The following is an 18,806-nucleotide window of genomic DNA, read 5'->3' on the forward strand; positions in this document are numbered from 1 at the left end:
AGAGGTCCTTCCGTTCCTTTAGTAATGATGACCGCCATGTCATGGCGAAACACTCCACCATCTACCCCTCCTCTCAGGAGCTGGAGGCCGTTCAGACGCTGGTGTCCACTGTGGAGTGTGCCCTCAAACACGTCTCCGATTGGCTGGATCAGAGCAGCAGCGATGCCCACAGTCAGGTTGACAGCCAACCAGCAGACAGCACAGAGGAGGATGATCCTGGCGAAGAGCCCAGTGACGAAGCTGAAGATTCCAGTGACAGCTACAGGTGGGGTTGTGGTGACACATTTTAGAGCTGCAACCAGTGCTGGATTTTTATCCCCAATTCTGTCCTTTTTATTATTAATAGCTTGATAAGTTAGTCTATAAAATCTCCAACACTTGACATGATGTAGGAGGCAACATTTTCTTGCTTGTCTGAGCAAAAATCTTAAATATCATAGATCAACATTTTAGGAAATTTGCTTATTCGCTTTCTTGCTAAGAGTTCGATCCAAAGGAAATTAACTTAAAGCCACTTGACAATCTCTGAGCACAGTCTCCATGGTTGGCTATCTTCATGAATCTTTTTATTAAGGGTTCACTACTTCTCATTATTGAGGTCTTGCATTGCCTTGTTGGGTCTTATTTTGAGACTTTAACTGGCACCTTGTATTTTAATCTGTTAATCATACAGCTACTACCAAAGATTACATGAATTATTGATACATATTAAAATATTGTTTGACACTGACAAACTTCAACTGGGCCTTTTGCTTGCAGAGTGATTTAATAGACATGAAAGTGGAAAATACGAGTGACAAAAATCTGTTTTTCTCAGTAATATTCTGTTAACTCCCTAAGAGCCAAGCATAGATTTTATTGAAAAAAGGATTGTGTTAATATTTGAACTTTTAGCTGTAAATTGAAATAAGGTTCAAGTGTCATCTATGGTGTGTTTTTCTTCAAAAACAGAGAGTCCAGCAGTGGTGGCGTGCTGTGTGGAGTGATGAGGATCGGCCTGGTGGCCAAAGGCCTCCTGATCAAAGGCGACATGGATCTGGAGCTTGTGCTGATGTGTAGAGACAAACCCACGCAGACACTGCTGGACACTGTCTGTCACAATTTACCCACACAGATAGAGGTTAGAGACCCACACTAACACTCGCAGATCCACACATATGCATGCCTACAGACATGTAATTGTACTTCTTAGTATCTGTCTTTCGTTTTCCCTCACACATCCTGCTCATATACACACACAATTGCATCTTGGCCTTGCATCAAACCTTCATAGTCTGCCAAATTTAATCCACGAAAGATCTATTTTTATTGCACAGTACTCTCCAAAGTCAGAAATCAAGCTCTTTGGATGAGCTTCCACGTTTTATGAGTGGTTCCGCTTGAATTTGCCAACTCTCACTACCATGTGCGTGTATATAAGTTCATGTGTAAGTGTACGGAAGAAGCGCCCTGAGTGTTGGCATGGGTAGGCAAGAGATAGCAATGTCATCAAGTGAGAAGTTGAGAAGTGTTTTAGTATGTATGAGTCATGTGTGATTAATGCTTAGGTCACTACCTCTGTGTCATGTTTCCTCATTAACAAGTCATGGCACAGAAATTAAGCTCCTGATGTTCATACGCACACAGGATACAAAACGCTTTGATACCGGCAGTACTGTCAGTACAGTCCGACAGTACTCTGTGTACCCAGATTTTAATAAATCTTCCGCATTTTACAGTTGATCTTTTTATTATTATTATTATTATTATTATTATTATTATTATTATTATTATTACATTTCGCAATTCCATCAATGTTTTCTGCATGGGGGAGATCATAGGGGCCTACCACAGTACACGCAGTCCAGGCACATGCTGTGACTTGACCCTTGGACTTGTTTGCTCGTAATGTCAAATGATCTAGGATTGACTTTTTCGGTTCCCCATGTAAATAGCGTTAATAATTTGTTTGATTTATAATTGGACTGCGAGGTGCATTTTTGCATTCACTAAAAATCTGTTAGAAGGGTAAAGGTATTTAGCAAAAATTACGAAGGTGGTAAAAACTCCCCGACCTGTCTGTCTAGTGCAGAAATTACTCAATGAATAAATTCTGCCCCTGTGCCTCCTCTCTGCTTGTTCTCTTTAGCGGTTAAGTGGTGTGAGAGACAGAATGACAGGAAGGAAAGGTGTGCGCGTGTGAATGTGTGTGTGTGCAAGTATGTGTGCATGTGTTTGGTGTGTATTTGTGTGTGTGTGTGTGTGTGTGCGGGCAGAGAAGTAATCTCATGTCTCGGCCCAGTGACCAGAGATTCTGATTTTCTCATCAGAGCCAAATGGGATGTAGATGGGCCCTCTGCGAGTCACTGCTCATTTAAGCTGTGTAGGAAACACACACACGAGCACACGCACTTGTTTTGGCCACTTAGGAGGACACTGCATTGACTTTCATTAATTTCCTGGAGGCTTACCTTAACCCTAACCATAACTGTCACATAGTGTACCTAAACCCAGCCCTTTCCCTATTACTAATTAGTTATTGCCCAGCAGTGTAAATAACATAAGTACACAGTACACACTCATATATGAACACAGGCCACTCGCAAATAGAGCAAAAGCAGGCACAACAGAAACAATTATACCTACTGTACATGCACTTACAAAACATCAGTGTGTGTTTTAGTTCATGTCTTATGTTCATTCAGTATTCATAGTTGGTTGATGTGTGTTCATTTTTTTAAGTGTCTGCAGGTTGTTACAGGACACACGTGCTGTAGGTTCGTCACATAGTGTGCAGGCACCACTTGAACGATGACATAGACTAGAACTCAATAAATTATCTCTCTTTTCTATCAAAGAAATTGTTTTGACATTGTTTTGGATCTTAGATTGTATTTGTTGAGATCTTAAAAAGCATTGAATTTGACTGTAATCGGTTTCTCTACATTTTCTTAGATATTTCACCTGTCATACCCGGTGATGTTATTACAGCACCTGGAAGCAGCAGCAGGCTCAGATATATTTTCCTTCCTCTTTTTCATCTGTACTGAGTCATGTTGTGACCTTGGCCTCTGACCACCCAGTTATGTCTGTTTGACACATGACAGAAGCTGACAGAAGAGAAATATGAGGTCACAAGCTCCTTGCCCGAGGCGGCCATTTTGGTACGAACTACAACAGAACCCAAACTCACACTTAAGATTACCCTCACCTCACCGGCCATGAGGGAAGACGAGGAAGAAGAGGAGGAGGAAGAGGAAGAGTTGGAGAATGGGGAGGAAGGAGAGGAAGACGAGGAGGAAGAGGAGGAGGAAGTGGAGGTGGAAGAGGAGGAGCAGGAGAAGAAGAATGGGCGAGGTAGGAACACAGAGAGAGGAAAACACTCAGGTTGTAGTTTTTCCCTCATTCTCAGACCACACACAAACACACACACACACACACACACACACACACACACACACACAATGTCATTTTATGTTGTATTTTTATGTTATAGAACTCAAATGTTTGTATTACGCTCAAACTAGAGGTTTGACCTCATAACAAACAGGAACAAGCCGTTGAACTGAACTAGCGTCCAGTCTAATAACAATCTCCCCATCCCCCCCAGTTTTCATGGGTAGCAGGAACTGGTTATAATTGGTTGTGGGAGGTGGGAACGGGAGAGCAAGGCCAGCAGGCCAGCGAAATCAATAACCGAGCAGTAGCGAGCTGCCCATCCATCCTGTGGCTCCCGTCCAACTAGGCACTCAGGTCTCAGAGAGAGATGAGAGATAGCACGGAGGTTAGCCGTACATCATGCCAAGTGCCACGGCAAGATGGAGAAGACCGCTCGTATTTTCTCTCGTGCGCGCCAAGCAGTGCACAGAGGCATGCGACCACACTGCAGAGAAGCCACGCACACACATAGTTTGTACCTGACGGATAAATATAACTGTCACATTGCATTTGTAATTGCTCAGATTTCATCAAGCGCCAGTGGAGGTTGAGGAACGTGGGTCGGTTTTACTAATTGGGTCTCATATTAAAAGGTAGTATCTAATAATTTAACACATCAACGCATACATCGACAGGGTTAGATATACCTTTGGTGTTGTCCAACTCGTCTAACTCTTAAAGCTATGGCTGCTCCTGCCTGGTCAGAACTTCATTAGCAACAGATTTGTAAATAATCTCTGAATGACATGCAAACTTGTGCACAACAGTATGGTACATATTTAATCAGAGTAAAAGCTATCCACTTCTGCCCATGTGTGTAGAATGTTTCAGTAAGCTCTGGATATTTTACTGAACAGAAGTTGTACTTATGTCTATGCACGCCTATTGCACGTATGCTCTTTCAGCTCAGATACAGCTTCCTGCTCTGTGTGGTCACAAAGGGAGGGAGGGTGCTGTGACAGTAAATTAGAGGAGACACAATAGAAATGGGAATTTTTTTGAATCAGACAACACAGAAGGAGATAATGATAAAAGAGGAACGCTGAGTGAGGGAGCGGCCAGCAGAGCGTTTGAGTGAACAGTGGGAGGACAAGCAAGAGGAGAAAGACTGTAATGATCCACTAGCAGCAGAGAGGTCCCACATGCAGCTGGGATGACTCTGACAGACCTTGAGATACGCCATTATACATCACACAGAAACACAAATACACACCACTGCATGCATTACTCCTAGAGGAAGAGCTGTGCTGCAATAACAGCCAGATGATTTCAGGGATAATGTGAGATAGATGTTCTCGTGCCGCTACCACTCATTAGACACATCTGACATTTCAACTTAACACCTCTTGAGGGAAGGATTTTCGTTTCACGGGAGAGTGATGAGGAAAATATTTACCTAGTTATGTTTTCATAGAGACCCAGAGGGCTCTTTGGTGTGTTTTATGTCACTTCCAGTAGTTCTGCACACAATAAACCCTATTTGGAGTCCTCACTTAACCGCACTCATTCATACACAACTGTGTTTGATTCAGCTCGCCTTGCATATCATTGGCTTCTTCCTGATTCTTAAGTAGCAGAATGGGTAGTGAGAGTATAGTAACTCAACCAGCCTGGCGTGTCGGGCGGCATGAATCAAACGCTCATATATAAAAGCATAAGAATGCTCCTCTTTTACCAACCACGATGCTCTGACTAAACCCTGCCTTGATCCCTCCTGTGTGGTGTTTGTCTGAGACTGGGTCAAACTATCTTAGATTTTTTTTTTTTTTTTTTTTCTTTTCAGTTCTACTTTAGGAGCGCTTGATTCTGTGTTTGCCCAGACAGGGTGTTGAATTGCTTTCTCTACACCATTTCTCTACGATTCTGTGAAATCAAGTGCACCTTAAGTAATCCAGAAGAAAAATAAACTATTTTGACTCCTGCCTGGTGCAGACTGGATCAAAATAAATGAAATCCTCTTCAAATACATGAAGGAGAGATTGATTTACCTTGCTGGGCACAATGAAGTGTGTCCCAACAATGCCCACACATTAAATCAAACACTCCTTAGGTATTTGTTTGGTGTATGTCTGTGGGGGGCTCTCCATCCCACAAAGTTGTCTCTTCCCTTGTGACCCTGGTTGCTCTCCCTTTCACTGTTTTTGTCAGTGACTGGATGGATGTGAAATACTAAATCACTGTTGAATAGCGTGTGTAATTTTCAACACATGTATGCGTACAAGGGACAGTGCATCCTGTGTTTTATTACATGCTAAGGATGTCAACATGTGATGCAGTTAACACATGTTAGACTGATCACAGTGTTGAAAATGACACACCGTTTAAAGAGTGAGGACGTTTTTACGAGCATTCATCATGGATCTGTGAACTGTAGAGAGTCGGCACTTTCTACAAGGAGAGAAACAACTTAATGGCATGAAAAGCACCTTGTATGTACCAAAATATCCATGCATGTGTGTGTGTACGTGTGCATTCACACGGTTTTCAAGTGTGTCTGCATACATTCACACACGCACAGTTCAAACACACACACTCAGACAATGATGTGTGTGTGTTTTACATTCTCTATATTGGGTTGTTATTGTTTTGTGGCAGTGTTGGGTGCTGCTGCGCAGAGAGTGGAGGCTGAGGAGGAGGAGGGGGAGGTGCTGGATAGACACAGATGTCTGTTGGCCCTGGCAGCGCTGCGACACGCCAAGTGGTTCCAGGTCGGCACCCACTCACTTCCTGTCTTCCTGCCCGATGCTTATTGTAGCCTGACGATTCACCCAGAGTGAATACACTCACTGTCAGATAATACTGCGGTGCTTATTATGCCCACTCAGTTTCAAGAATAGATAGAGGTGTGGACAAATTGCACATTTTTACTAACTTAAATTTTCATATATATGTTAGAATAATTACAAATTATCTTATAGATCTCTGCAATATGGCCAATGAACCCATGTATTTATGCTTTCTCTTATCCAGTTTAGGCTGCAGGATGTTGTTGTTTTACAACATCATGAACAAAAATTGCCAAATATTACACAACAGTTACAAAAATACTTCTCCTAAAAAGTGTATTTTTGCCATATACAATGTTGCATTCCACCCACTTAGATAAGAACTAGAAAAAAGATTGTAGAAAGAATGTAAGAAGTATCGTAAGGCTACAAAAGCAATTGTTGATACTTGTTTTTCTTTTTGGCTATTATGTGAACCTGCCTGCTCTGTAGAGTATGTCAATGCTTCCCTTTGATTCCCCCTCCATCCCCTTCCCCATCTATCTCCCAACTCACTTACCTTACTGACAAAAAAGAAACATTGTACAAGTCCAGAATGTAGGTATTTTCTGAAGACAACATTTTTAGGGAAACATGTTCATTGAAATAAATTCAAAATGTATAGTGTCTTAAACTCAGGATATTAGTCTCTGTGGGGATCTCATGCAGAGTTTTAGACAGATACAATCGCTTCATTATGTGGCTTTGTGGTGTAAAGCAGGCTGTTATCTGTACGTTATGTGGTTGCACAAATACCACTCCTCCTGCACTCAATTTGTTTCCTTCCTCCCTTTTTTTCTGTTTAATCTTCCCTCTTGCATCCTTCTGTCTTTCCGTCTTCTCCCCTGTCCACCCCACTATCTCTCCCAGGCTCGAGTGAATGGGCTCAAGTCCTGCGTAATCATTCTCAGGATACTTAGAGACATGTGCAATAGACACCCCGTCTGGGAACCTCTCAAGGGATGGGTGAGTCTTTTGCTGTAATTGGAGTGTTAATCCTATGGAATAAAAATAATCTTGACTTTTATGCATTTTGATGCCATTATTATTACAAAATACCGTCCATTTCGCTTATAATGGGAATTCCCTATTTTGATTGAAATTTGAATGTCAAATGTCTGTAAATGTGCGTGTTGCATAATAGGATGAAGAATTCCAGTGCGCAGTGTATAATGGAATGTCATGAGGATCTGATTGATAGACGTTGTGTTAATCTTGATAGCAAGAAAGATTAATTAAATAATATATATATAATATGTAATAATTATAATGATAATTACACCTATTGTGTAAAAAGGGTAAATATCTTTATGTGCACAAACCTCATTTTCCTCACAGTTGCATGTCTCTCTGTGTGTGTTTGTGTGTTCCTGCAGCCCTTAGAGCTTATCTGCGAGAAGGCAATTGCCACCTGCAACAGACCTCTTGGGGCTGGAGAAGCCCTGCGTCGCGTCATGGAGTGTCTGGCCTCAGGCATACTGCTAACAGGTACGGAGCCATGGTGGAAGAATGAATATACATACTTCTCCACAGAGGCGCGTGTGTGTTTTGATGCAAATTATTGGCATTTCCAGTGAACGGAGCTAGGGAACATGCTAAATTCGGGTAGAGAGCAAATACATGGAAACACATTTTTGAGCTGTTGCTCTAAGAGAGGTCGAGACATTATCAATGACCCAGCAGAACACAGCTGTCTGAGGAAAGCAGTCATTATGAGAGCATCTTAATTAGCAGCAGCTGAAGGGCTTCTTCACAAAATGTCCCGCATCCCCGCAAAAAGAAATCAATTATTCAAAAGTATGTGAAGGCTGAGTTCCATTTTACCTCATTTTAAAAGATTTGCTTAGATGCAAAAACCAGACTGATGAGCGCAGGTAACAGACTAACGATAAAAAAGAGAGAGAAATGTTTTACACAAGTTGTTTATGTTTAATTGAAAGGGAAAATGTGTGCCACACTGGCAGGAGAATATTTACTCATCCACAGTTTTCAAATTTCCAAGAAATGTGGCGTTACCAGAACTTGAGGGTTTTTATCTTGTAAATTAATTGGCTGGTTTGAATAGCTCACAGCCACTTTGACCACTTCAATATTCCTGTTGCTGCTGTGGTCCATTTCAATAGTCAGGATTTCTATTGTCACTTGTTTCCTGACAGTGAAGCCTAATTAAATTTTGCTCAGCACCATTGTTAGTACATAAAGTGACAACAACTGACTTTGTGCATGCGTGTCTCATCCTTTCTCCCTTCCCCCAGGTGGTCCAGGTTTGCACGACCCATGTGAGAAAGAGCCAACAAACACACTAGCTAACATGACCGATCAGCAGGCTGAGGCCATTACCTACAGTGCGCAGGTACGCATACACACATACATACACACGCACACACAAACGTCACCTTAAGGACATCGTTGTTATCACCCAGCTGTGCTCGCTCTGAGCTGTCAGTGTGTGGGAATCAGTAAGCAACACGCCTATTACCAGCCGAAAAACCCCCATCACCACCCCAACCACACAATCTGCATCCACATAAGCTTGTATGAGCGTGCACGTGCGCGTCCAGGAACAGCTGTGTGGTGCTGCATTTTAATGATTGGTGTGGGAAACTGTTGCCATTGTAAGCCATAAATCCATTTCTGACACCCCGAGGACAGTATTTGCGTGCATGCGCTTTGGGCCTGCGAGCTGTCATGTCCTTCTTCACACACACACTCGACTGAGCAGGGCAGCCTCTGAGCCGCATGGCTTAGTGAATCCTGCCGTCCATTTCCTTTGAAGGCAGCCCGAACGAGGCTGGAATGTCAATGGGGATAATTGTATCGGAGCAGATACAAGAGCAGATAGGAGAGAGGGAGCTGTTCTGTCAATGAGCTTCACCGAGCCTCATGAATATCTGAGACACTCTACCTCTCTAATGGATTTATATTAGCAGAGCCACTGTGTGCCATCCTGGTTATCTCTCTGATTGTTTGTGCAGATTGGGGATGTGTACAGTAGGTCAAGAATGATGAATGAACACATAGGCACACTGGTCAGTATGTATGCTGATGTTATTGACGTCAAGAGGGAAAAAATGTAATTTGACGCTGTGTGTTTCATGATAAGAGAATAAAATGCTGCAGGATGACACTTATAATTAAATTTAAATTTTCCCAGAGTTTCTTGGCTTGTGCTTGAGACTTGCATTTTTGAACAAAAGGACTGGGCTCCAAATTGGAAGTGTGGGGTCTGAATGAAGTGGGCATTTAGGAGGCAGAAGAGGTTTTAGTCACGCTATCAAGTTGCATTGTGGAAATGTGGGATCCAACTTTAAGCAAGCGCGATTCTGGATTGCTGGAGTACCTCTTTAACAGAAAATTATTTGACTGTGTTCATGTCCATATTCTCAATACAGCTTGAACTAACCTCAGCTTTCCCTTCTTTCCTGTTTGTGTGTGTTTCACGTTACAACAGCATGCTCTCAGACTCATGGCATTCGGACAGATCTACAAGGTGTTGGAGATGGATCCTCTTCCCTCAAATAAACCCTCACAGAAATACCCTTGGTCTGATAAAGAAGGTGTGTGTATGTGTCTACCTGCCTGTCTGCTCAGTTCACCTGTGTGTCTGCCCCCACGTGCCTCGTCTTTCTGTCCTCGTCTGTCTGTCCAGGCCTTCAGTCTGTATGTATCAATTTTTTACGCTGTCTCTGTTAATCTGTCTGTCAAGGCTTGTGTATTGGCCTGTCAGCATTCCTGGGTTCAGTTATCTGGGTCACACATGACGTGACCTTTGATTTTTCTACACACCAGCGCTGACAGCACTGTCAATATTGCTGACATGTGAAACATCACAAAATATGTTTAAGAAATATGATGTTTTTTGGTATTTTGCCATCTTTTTCTGCTGTCATTTTTTTCATTTTGTTTTTTCAGTGTCACACCAAAAACACAGTGGCCTTGGTAAAATGTCGTAAGCCTGTGCTTGGTTTATGGAGCAATTATTCTGCTTTTGTTCACGCAAGTGAAACTTGGCAAATTTTCTAATTGACTTTTCATGTCAAATCAACTTGAGCCCTTTGGCATCTTGTGACACTGACATGGAAAATTGCCAGGGCATTTACAGATCAAGGTGCCTGAAGGAAAGGAGCTTATGTGTCCTCGTCATTGTTTGAATGTTTGCTGGTCTGCCTGTCTGACTTGTTTATCTTGTCTGCCAGTTTATCCATCTTTGTTCTCATCCTCACATATTTCTTGTTTTCTACAGCTTTACCGCTCTGTCTTTGTCACATACAAATGGTTTTGTGTGCGCTCATATAAACATCTCTTGTAGTTGGTGATTGATTCGCAACTGTTTCCATATTTCTCTCTGAGGCTCACCCTCTTGCTCTCTCTCCAGGCTTAGGTCTGAAGAGGCCATACGAGGATGGAGCGATGGATGACAAGGACCTCATCAAGAAGATGAAGAGGAATCTGAGGAAAGGTACGAAAAGGCAAGAGAGAAAGAGCAACGGCAAAGTGTTATTACCTCATTGCTTCTGATGCCTTTTCTGCTCATTCACCCTGAACTATTTTAAAGACAAAAGAAGGGAAATGTTTAACTTAAGGGGGTAAGTATAAGAATAACTACCATCTTACAAAAGTTTCATTCAGCATTGGATTGTCATTATTTTCGTCCAAACCACTGAAAACACAGTGGCACGATGCTTAGACGTGCCTTAGCCTTGCTTCTCTTCCCCTTGTCTCTATTTCATTTCTGTGTCTTTCCCTGTCTGCTTCTCTACCCTCCACCTTCCTTCCATCCGTTGGAGGCAGATCAATAGTATTGATTGCGAACGTTTTAGTAGGCCACCCAACCATCCCCAGCTCTTTCTTCATACAAGGGGAAGACGAACCTCGACTAATGGAGACAGAGAGGCATTTTTAGATATTGGCAAACTGGAGGGAAGTGATTGAAAGAGAAAGAAAATAGAGAGGCACTTTTATTCATCTTGAAAACAACCAGTAAGAGTGCTGAAAACCATTAGAATATATGATTTATTACCTACAGTAACTCAGAATTGGCCCAGTCTGTCCAATACTAGTTGAATAATTGTTACACCCCCTAACAACCCTTATTATATTTATCCTAATCTGCTCTACTTTCTACTGTAACCATACTCCCCTCCATCTTTTTGCATTAGTTCTAGACAGTAAAGCCATAGACTCCAACCAGCCAATGAACGCCCTGATGCGGTTGAACCAGATCCGGCCGGGGCTGCAGTATCGCCTGCTGTCCCAGTCGGGCCCGGTTCACGCTCCGGTCTTCACCATGTCAGTGGATCTGGATGGAACCATTTACGAAGCGTCTGGATCCTCCAAGAAGACCGCCAAGCTCCACGTCGCTGTCAAGGTAAGAGGGCAAATGAGGGCAAAGTAGTAGTGTGTGTTTTCTGTGTGGTTCCCTCTGATTTACGGCTGTGCTTATTTGGACATACAAAAACAGCTGATTAAAGAAACGCTAATGACGAAAAAGAGATGATTCTTTTTTGGCTACCTGAAGAACTTTCTAAGCTCCAGCTGCAGCTGAGCCTGTGTGTATCTATAAATATGTTTTTGTCTGTGTATGCCTATTGGCGTGTGTGTGTTTGTGTGAGTGCGTGTGAGGAAGGATGGAGGTGGGCAAATCCATGTAATCCCAAAGTGGTTGTGAACAAAGAGGCTCTCCAGAGCACAGAGCTGGGATAATCCGCTATCCGCTCCATTCCCATAAAAGGCTCTCCTCCCTATCTCTCTCCCCCTCTTCTATTCTCCTCACTCACTTTCTTTCTCTCGTGTACTCACCTTTTGATCTCCCCTTCTCTCCCTCTGTTTCTCTCCCTCAGTTTCTCTCACTCACTCGAGTGGCTGGTTCAACAGCTGTAACACAAACACCCATTTGGGTCAAAAAGTTGTCATTTGCCTTTTCTCTTGTGCCGACATTATTGTTCTGAATCACCTTGCTGCTCTGCGTGCTGTCAAGGAGCAGTGGGCTCATGTGACTCCTTCTGTATTGTAATGGCTTTATTATAACCATTGTGTGAGTTAGATCTACCTCTATCATGTCAGTACATGAAGTGGGCTGCGGTATTGCAGCTTCTGGAGGGATGTATTTGTGGAAACATAATCATTTGTGACATCAACGTGGTGGAGGGTCGTAAGACGGGCATACTTACCGCTTTGGTTGCATTTCCTGGCAATGCTTTTCATTCTTATTACCCAGTAGCTCTACACCTTTATAGCTGATAATGGCGATAAAGTCTGTTCAAAACAGAGTTCAAAACATTTGTTGTGAAATGGAGGCCATTTTGTCAGAGACAAACAAAGGGACATTAACGTAGCGTAAAACTGTTTTCATACTGCAAAATCTATTTCATCACGTTTAGTGTGTTATTTCAAATTTTTAGCAATTCGATTATCAAAGATGTTACCTGGTTGACTGAGGACATTTTCATTCAGCTAGCTAGATGGTCGTTTACACACAAGGGTGTTAGACAAGGGTAGCTTACAGGGTACCTCCGGTTTACATCTCACTTATTTGTTTTGGTCTTATCATTTCTACTCGTAATTATTTAAATTAAGTTTTGGTCAATAATGATCAGTAATGATGACATTAGACATTATCTAGATTATGTACAAGTACAGCAGTATGTCCATGTTATTATTTCACTCGCAACAGACCAAAAATAAATGCACAATGGCAGCAACATATTCCTGTTGAGAACAATCGTCAATGTTAGCGCATGAGTGTTTAAACCATTGATGGTTTGTGCTCGGAGTCCAAAGCTTTGCTTTCTTTTGTTTGCTCTCCTGCCAAGTTGCATCCTATCAGCTCCTTATTATCTTGTCATCATCTTCCCTCTCAAGGTTCTCCAGGCAATGGGCTACCCAACAGGTTTCGACTCAGACTTGGACCCCATGAGCTCAGACGAGAAGTCCGACGGCGAGGGGAAGAGCGAGATATCATCACACACAAGCAATAACCCAACACACTCATCAGACAGTTCCAACACACTGGAGGTGGGGACAAATTTTAAATGATTACAGTCACTCTGGTTTAAGGACATTAAAGGTATCCAACCTTTAAATTGAATTACTCTAATAATCTTTTCTCTCTTCAGGTGCGAACTCAGGGTCCCATACTGACGGCGAGTGGGAAGAACCCCGTCATGGAGCTAAACGAAAAGAGACGAGGCCTCAAGTATGAACTCATATCTGAAAGTGGAGGAAGCCACGACAAACGCTTTGTTATGGAGGTGAGAGCTTCATGTACACACACAGACTGATTGATGCTGGTAAAAGATTTAAAAACATGTACACATGTAAAAGCATGTGGAGCCATGACATATAATCAAAAAAAAAATATATATATAAAAAAGCAGTGGCTAAGCCACACACACACTCAGAAACAGGCTGATCACCGGTAGAGTCAATCAGTCATCCTGGTTCCTGGAGCAGGCCTATTCTCTGTGGGGTGTGTTGTTTTCCGACATGCCTGGCTGCTCCATCGCTCTGCTGATTGATTAGCAGGCCTGCTTGACAGCAGGGCATCGCTAAACAAGCTGTCCCGTTCAGCCAGACTTGCCGGCTGAGTTACTGATGACTGATAAGTGTATTTGTGTGTGTCTGTGTGTATGTGCACATCAGGTGGAGGTCGATGGGCAGAAGTTTCGTGGGGCAGGCCCCAACAAAAAAGTAGCAAAGGCCAGTGCTGCTTTAGCAGCTCTGGAAAAACTCTTCTCTGGTCCCAACGCAGCTGCAAACAAGAAAAAGAAGATATTGCCTCAGGTAAAGAGACACGCACGCAGAGGGTAGTCTGGGCAACATGCCTTTACACACACAGAGTGAAACAACAACAACATATAATCAAATCTGTTTTCCTTAAGAACCAAACTGTCAGAACAGCTTGAAGATAGATTACGTTTAAACATCTTTCCAGGTCAGTGTCACCTCTGTGGAGCCGTGCGACAATTTGTCCACTTTGTTCTCCTGTCAATAATCAATAGAACTGTGTATAACAGGTGTCTAATCAGATCAATGCTTGACAGCTATTAGATCATCACGCTTCCAAAACAGATTTGTGAACATTGAGGCCCATAATGCATTCGAACATTGTCTGGGATAATTCTGAGTGTGCTTTTTGGATTTCTGCACTATATTTATGCAGACACACATTTGTGTGCATACACTGTGTGTATCTTTGCTTCGTGAATGTTTGAAACACACTTACATGTGATATGTACTGTGTCCAGACTAAAGGAGCCCTGGCTGCAGCAGCAGCAGCATCAGCAGTAGCAGCTCAGGTAGCCAGAGGAAGAGGAAGAGCAGCCCTAGCAAGAGGAGCCTTCGTCAGTGCAGCCGCACCTGGATACGTCACACCAGGTAGTGAGAGGATGGCTGTGTGTGGTTTTGTGGTTTTGTTGTTTTTACCGAGGTGATAAGTATTATTATCTGTTTTTGTATTGGGTGGTTTTGGGGTCTTTTCAGTCTTGTAGAATTTGTGTTCTAGATGGTATTTTATTTTTATATTAACATGGTTGTTTGTGCAGGATTGACATTTTCTTTTACTGTTTACAGTGCTGACATTTTCATCTGCTGTAGAGTAAAATAAACATCCATTTCCCCCCTGCGGTTGTTTTGGAAATATCACAGGCTTTCTGAAATACCCTACAGCAACATACAGTACAGGGGACAGCAGTTAATGAAAGACTGTCTGAGAGCTCAATATCAGACAGTGTTAACAGAGAATCATGCAGAAAATCTGAATTTTATGAATTTCAGTCAGTGCTGAACCTCTGCTAATATATGACCTCAGCCTGTCACAAATATTACATAATTGCCTGATCACGATTATTCGAGCTGATGGCTGTTCATTTTGCATAATCTCTAGAATCGTTTCCATTCCCCTGTGTAAAAACAGCTGGGTGAACAGAAATGTCATATTTCCATTACTATTTGCACATGGCTTCCCACCATTTGAGGTTTGACTGGAACTGTTTTAATGACATCATCTCGTTGCCTTCCTTTTTCTGTCATGGTTTATTGGCACCTGAATTAGCGCCACCAACTGTTTATCTCGAGGTGTTTAACTTCTAATCTCTGCATAATTATAGTGGATGGAACCACATAAAACCTGGCGATTAGAATTAGAAAGAGAATTAGGTGTGTTTCCATGACAAATAACCCATACCTGAGCACTAGCTTCCAATGTCAGGAAAAAAACATGGGGTTGAAAGAGCTACTGCAATGTGATGACCTGGGACAGATTGGTTGAACAGGTTGTTTTGATCCAGGTCATATGAGACGGTGTATGTGTATCAGTAAACTATTAGGCTCCTTATCGTGACAGCTCTAATATGACAGTGTGAGTCAGCTGTGTGAATTAGTCTTTGCATGTTCAGGATGTTGAAGGATTGTAGCTTCCACTCAGGTCTTTTACTCTGAACCCACAGCTGTCCTCTGTGAGTGCAGGATGGCCAAAACACTCATCTAAACATACTGAAGAGTTGAAAAGTGCAGCCGGGAATTAAACAAGTGCGCAATTGATTTCGCCCCTCTAACCTCTTCCCCAACAGGCTTTGGAACACCGTATGGCTACAGCCCAGCTGCAGCAGCTGCTCCTGCATACGGTACGTGCTTCTTTCTTTTCCCCTCCTATAACCTCCTTCCACCTTCTCTCCTCTCTCGACCACACATTTCCTCCCTAAACCAACAAACCATGACTGCTAACCATCGGTCCCACCTCCAACTCTTCTTCCTCGCTTCCTTTTGCTTCAGTCTCTCCCCTTTTCTGAAAGTGACTTTAAAACTTGATCCCATTCTAATCCAAGTTTTACGGTTTGGCGCTGAATTTCAGTCGTAATTAAATAAAGCTTAAAACTCTTTGTGGCGTGCTTCAAGCAAATCTGTCTGCACTAATTGTCTGCTCACCACTTGTTTGTTAATCTGCTTGTTGCCACTCAGCCCCTCATTTCGTATGGTTGGACAGCTTCTCTGTCAGTGAAGAGCTGCCGCTAGTCTCAAGCTTTGATCTCAAAGACCTAATCGCAATCACACACACCTGCACTTGCAGTCCTAGAACAGCCATCTATCTAACTGTACAAGCTCCTCTGGTCTTAAATTAACCCAGACACACTGCTTCTGCTGTCGTCATCTTTTCTCTGTTCAGATTAGCGGGACACATAGTGTGAGTTCCCCACTTTAGCCACTGTTATTTAAGACAGGATGGCAGGGCAGCTTGGCCACGGCAGCGCTGCTCCTGTCATGTGTCAGGTGTCCATGTCCTCACTGAGCTCTGTCTCACATACACACACATACACACACCCGCACAGGAATTATAGACATTTACAGGCTAAAATCTATACTCGTCTGTGACCTTTAATAGCAGAGGTATCCATACGTCCCTCGGTCACACAGTCATATTTTCCTCAACAGACTCAGCCTTGTGTAGTGTGTGTGCACGCATGTAGCATTGGGAGGCCATCCTACATCCTGTCCATCCCACAGCCTGGAGTTTGAATGGGTCTTATGTGCAAGGAGAAACTGGTCTGGGGCCCCAGGCAGAAGTTCAGTACCCCCCTGAGACCCCAACAGCCCTGAATATGAAGTGCGCCTTAGTTTTTCTGTTTATGGTGGAGCTGGACCTCTGCGCACACTCGAGGTGTTTCGTTTCCGTCCCTGGCATCAACACACTGTTCACATGCTATTGTGACAGTGGCACTTACTGAAATACACAGAATTCAATGGTACTTTCTTTCTCAGTGACTGGATTCTTTTTATTACATTACACATCCTATGTTAAGGTTTGTTAATGGCCATGACATCCAAAATATCTTTGAAAGCATTCAGCAGGCTGCTCCATGCCCGGCCAATGAAAACTTGCATCTCTGTCCATTACTCATCAGTACGTGTCACGTATCCTGGTGGGCGATCATCGTGAGGTCAGCTGACCCTGAGCTTTAACCTGAGCTGTAACTTCCCACAAGTAGGTAGGACGTCAGGTTCAATGCAGGTTATTTGAAAAAGAAAAGACAGACATGAAAATACGCAGAATTAGGAACACTTCATCCTTGCAATTTACTGAGCATATACGTTGAGACTTTGCTATGTTGGGTTTTTTCTCTGCGTCACCTCTTGCTCAGTGACCGGAGACCCAGTAGAAAGTTTGAGGCAAATCACTAATCTGTATGAAATATTAGATACACTTGCTGTTAAAGGTGAGTCAAGGTGGAAATCTAGTTTTTCCTTTTACACCCAGTTGATTTATGATGCAGAGCTGTAGATGAAGAGATGAATGTCAGCGTGGAAATCTTTATTCTTTATGGTGTGTTCAGACCAACAGCAAAGCAGTTTTCTTGTGGCAAATGATGCAAACATGTGAAATTCACATCAGTTGCGTATTTGTGCAAGTTGAAAGTAATCAAGTTAGGTGAAAAATATTGCCAGTGTTGTTTGGGGAGGACCCTGCGGAGCAGAGGGATTTCACCGACAGACAGCTGCTGCGCTGGTGAGCTCTGGAGGAGAGAGCCGGGGGCAGTGTAGCAGCTTCTTGGGGGGAGAAACACCTAGAGTCACATCGGATTCTGCTCTGATCTGGAGCTGTTCATCAGCGGGAGGAGAGCAACAAAAGGGCTTTATCTTCACCCCTGCATCTCAACGTGTCTGCAGCAGTGAGCCACTGAGGTGCCAACCTCCACTGTCGGATGTTTGTAATTAGTCTCTCTCCATCTTGAGTGCTGACTGGAGGAGAAGTGTACTTTACCTCATGAACAGAGAGGTGAGGGGCAAAGAGGCGGGACTCGAGGGAAACAGAAAGAACCGGTAGCTGGTGAGTGCTGAGTTCAGTCAGGCTGAACTGAACACTAACACATGCATATAGTTAATGCTTGCTAGCTTACGGATAATGTACAGGTATTGTGGATGTTAGGGCTAATTATCACACGCAAATAGCACAAGGTGAAAATTCACTTTGCGTTTGGTCTGAGCACACCGTAACACTGACAGTATATTAAATCCACTTTTACTGTTTTTGACTCAGCAGATTAAGAGGGAAAGAAAAATGTTTGGGTAGACCCTGCTGGGGTTTACTTTTCAGTCAGAAGGAAGGAAAAAGGCACATGAAAACACTGGGAATGACTCCTTTATCTTCTGGATGCCAAAGCTTTCATCCTGTTTCCTGCTTTTTCACTGTGCTCTGGCACCCATTGCTGCTTTGGGCTGTTTTGTTGGCAAACACTTAGTAGAACGCATTTTAGAATGCTGCTGGCCTCACTAGAACATTCTGAATGTTATATCATAGAACACAGAACATGACATCATAGAGCACAAACCATTAAATCATAGAACATAACATCAGAATATAGAACACACACCATTAAATCACAGAACACAGAACATTAGATCACTGAACACAGAACTTAAGATAATGCAAAGGAGAACATCATCTAAAAGAACACAGAACTTTAGCTCATGCACAGTATTCTAAAAGCACTTTCAGACTCATTTCCTCTCCAATACAAACAGCAGCTTCTCCCGCTCAACCTTGTCCTTCAAAGGATTATTCCACTTTATTACAACTTGGGTCTCAAATGTGTAGTTTTGGGCCTCATTTCTATCAGTAATAATAACCTT

At 42.9% G+C, this 18,806-nt stretch overlaps 1 protein-coding gene across 5 annotated transcripts in view; it reads left to right on the plus strand.

The window, feature by feature from the left end:
- The window catches only part of strbp (spermatid perinuclear RNA binding protein), a 77,104-nt gene that overhangs the window by 51,191 nt on the left and 7,107 nt on the right, over positions 1-18,806 (plus strand). For all 5 annotated transcript variants that reach the window (XM_076758714.1, XM_076758717.1, XM_076758716.1 and 2 more), the window contains 15 exons: positions 3-265; positions 952-1,120; positions 3,087-3,336; positions 6,013-6,125; positions 7,053-7,148; positions 7,559-7,670; positions 8,438-8,535; positions 9,634-9,739; positions 10,558-10,641; positions 11,342-11,550; positions 13,044-13,196; positions 13,298-13,432; positions 13,824-13,964; positions 14,429-14,558; positions 15,752-15,805. In XM_076758714.1, the coding sequence (XP_076614829.1) occupies positions 3-265; positions 952-1,120; positions 3,087-3,336; positions 6,013-6,125; positions 7,053-7,148; positions 7,559-7,670; positions 8,438-8,535; positions 9,634-9,739; positions 10,558-10,641; positions 11,342-11,550; positions 13,044-13,196; positions 13,298-13,432; positions 13,824-13,964; positions 14,429-14,558; positions 15,752-15,805 (2,113 nt within the window). The remainder of the gene's footprint in view (positions 1-2; positions 266-951; positions 1,121-3,086; positions 3,337-6,012; positions 6,126-7,052; positions 7,149-7,558; positions 7,671-8,437; positions 8,536-9,633; positions 9,740-10,557; positions 10,642-11,341; positions 11,551-13,043; positions 13,197-13,297; positions 13,433-13,823; positions 13,965-14,428; positions 14,559-15,751; positions 15,806-18,806) is intronic.

Source organism: Chaetodon auriga, chromosome 19 (genome assembly GCF_051107435.1).
Source record: "Chaetodon auriga isolate fChaAug3 chromosome 19, fChaAug3.hap1, whole genome shotgun sequence".
NCBI lineage: Eukaryota > Metazoa > Chordata > Actinopteri > Chaetodontiformes > Chaetodontidae > Chaetodon > Chaetodon auriga.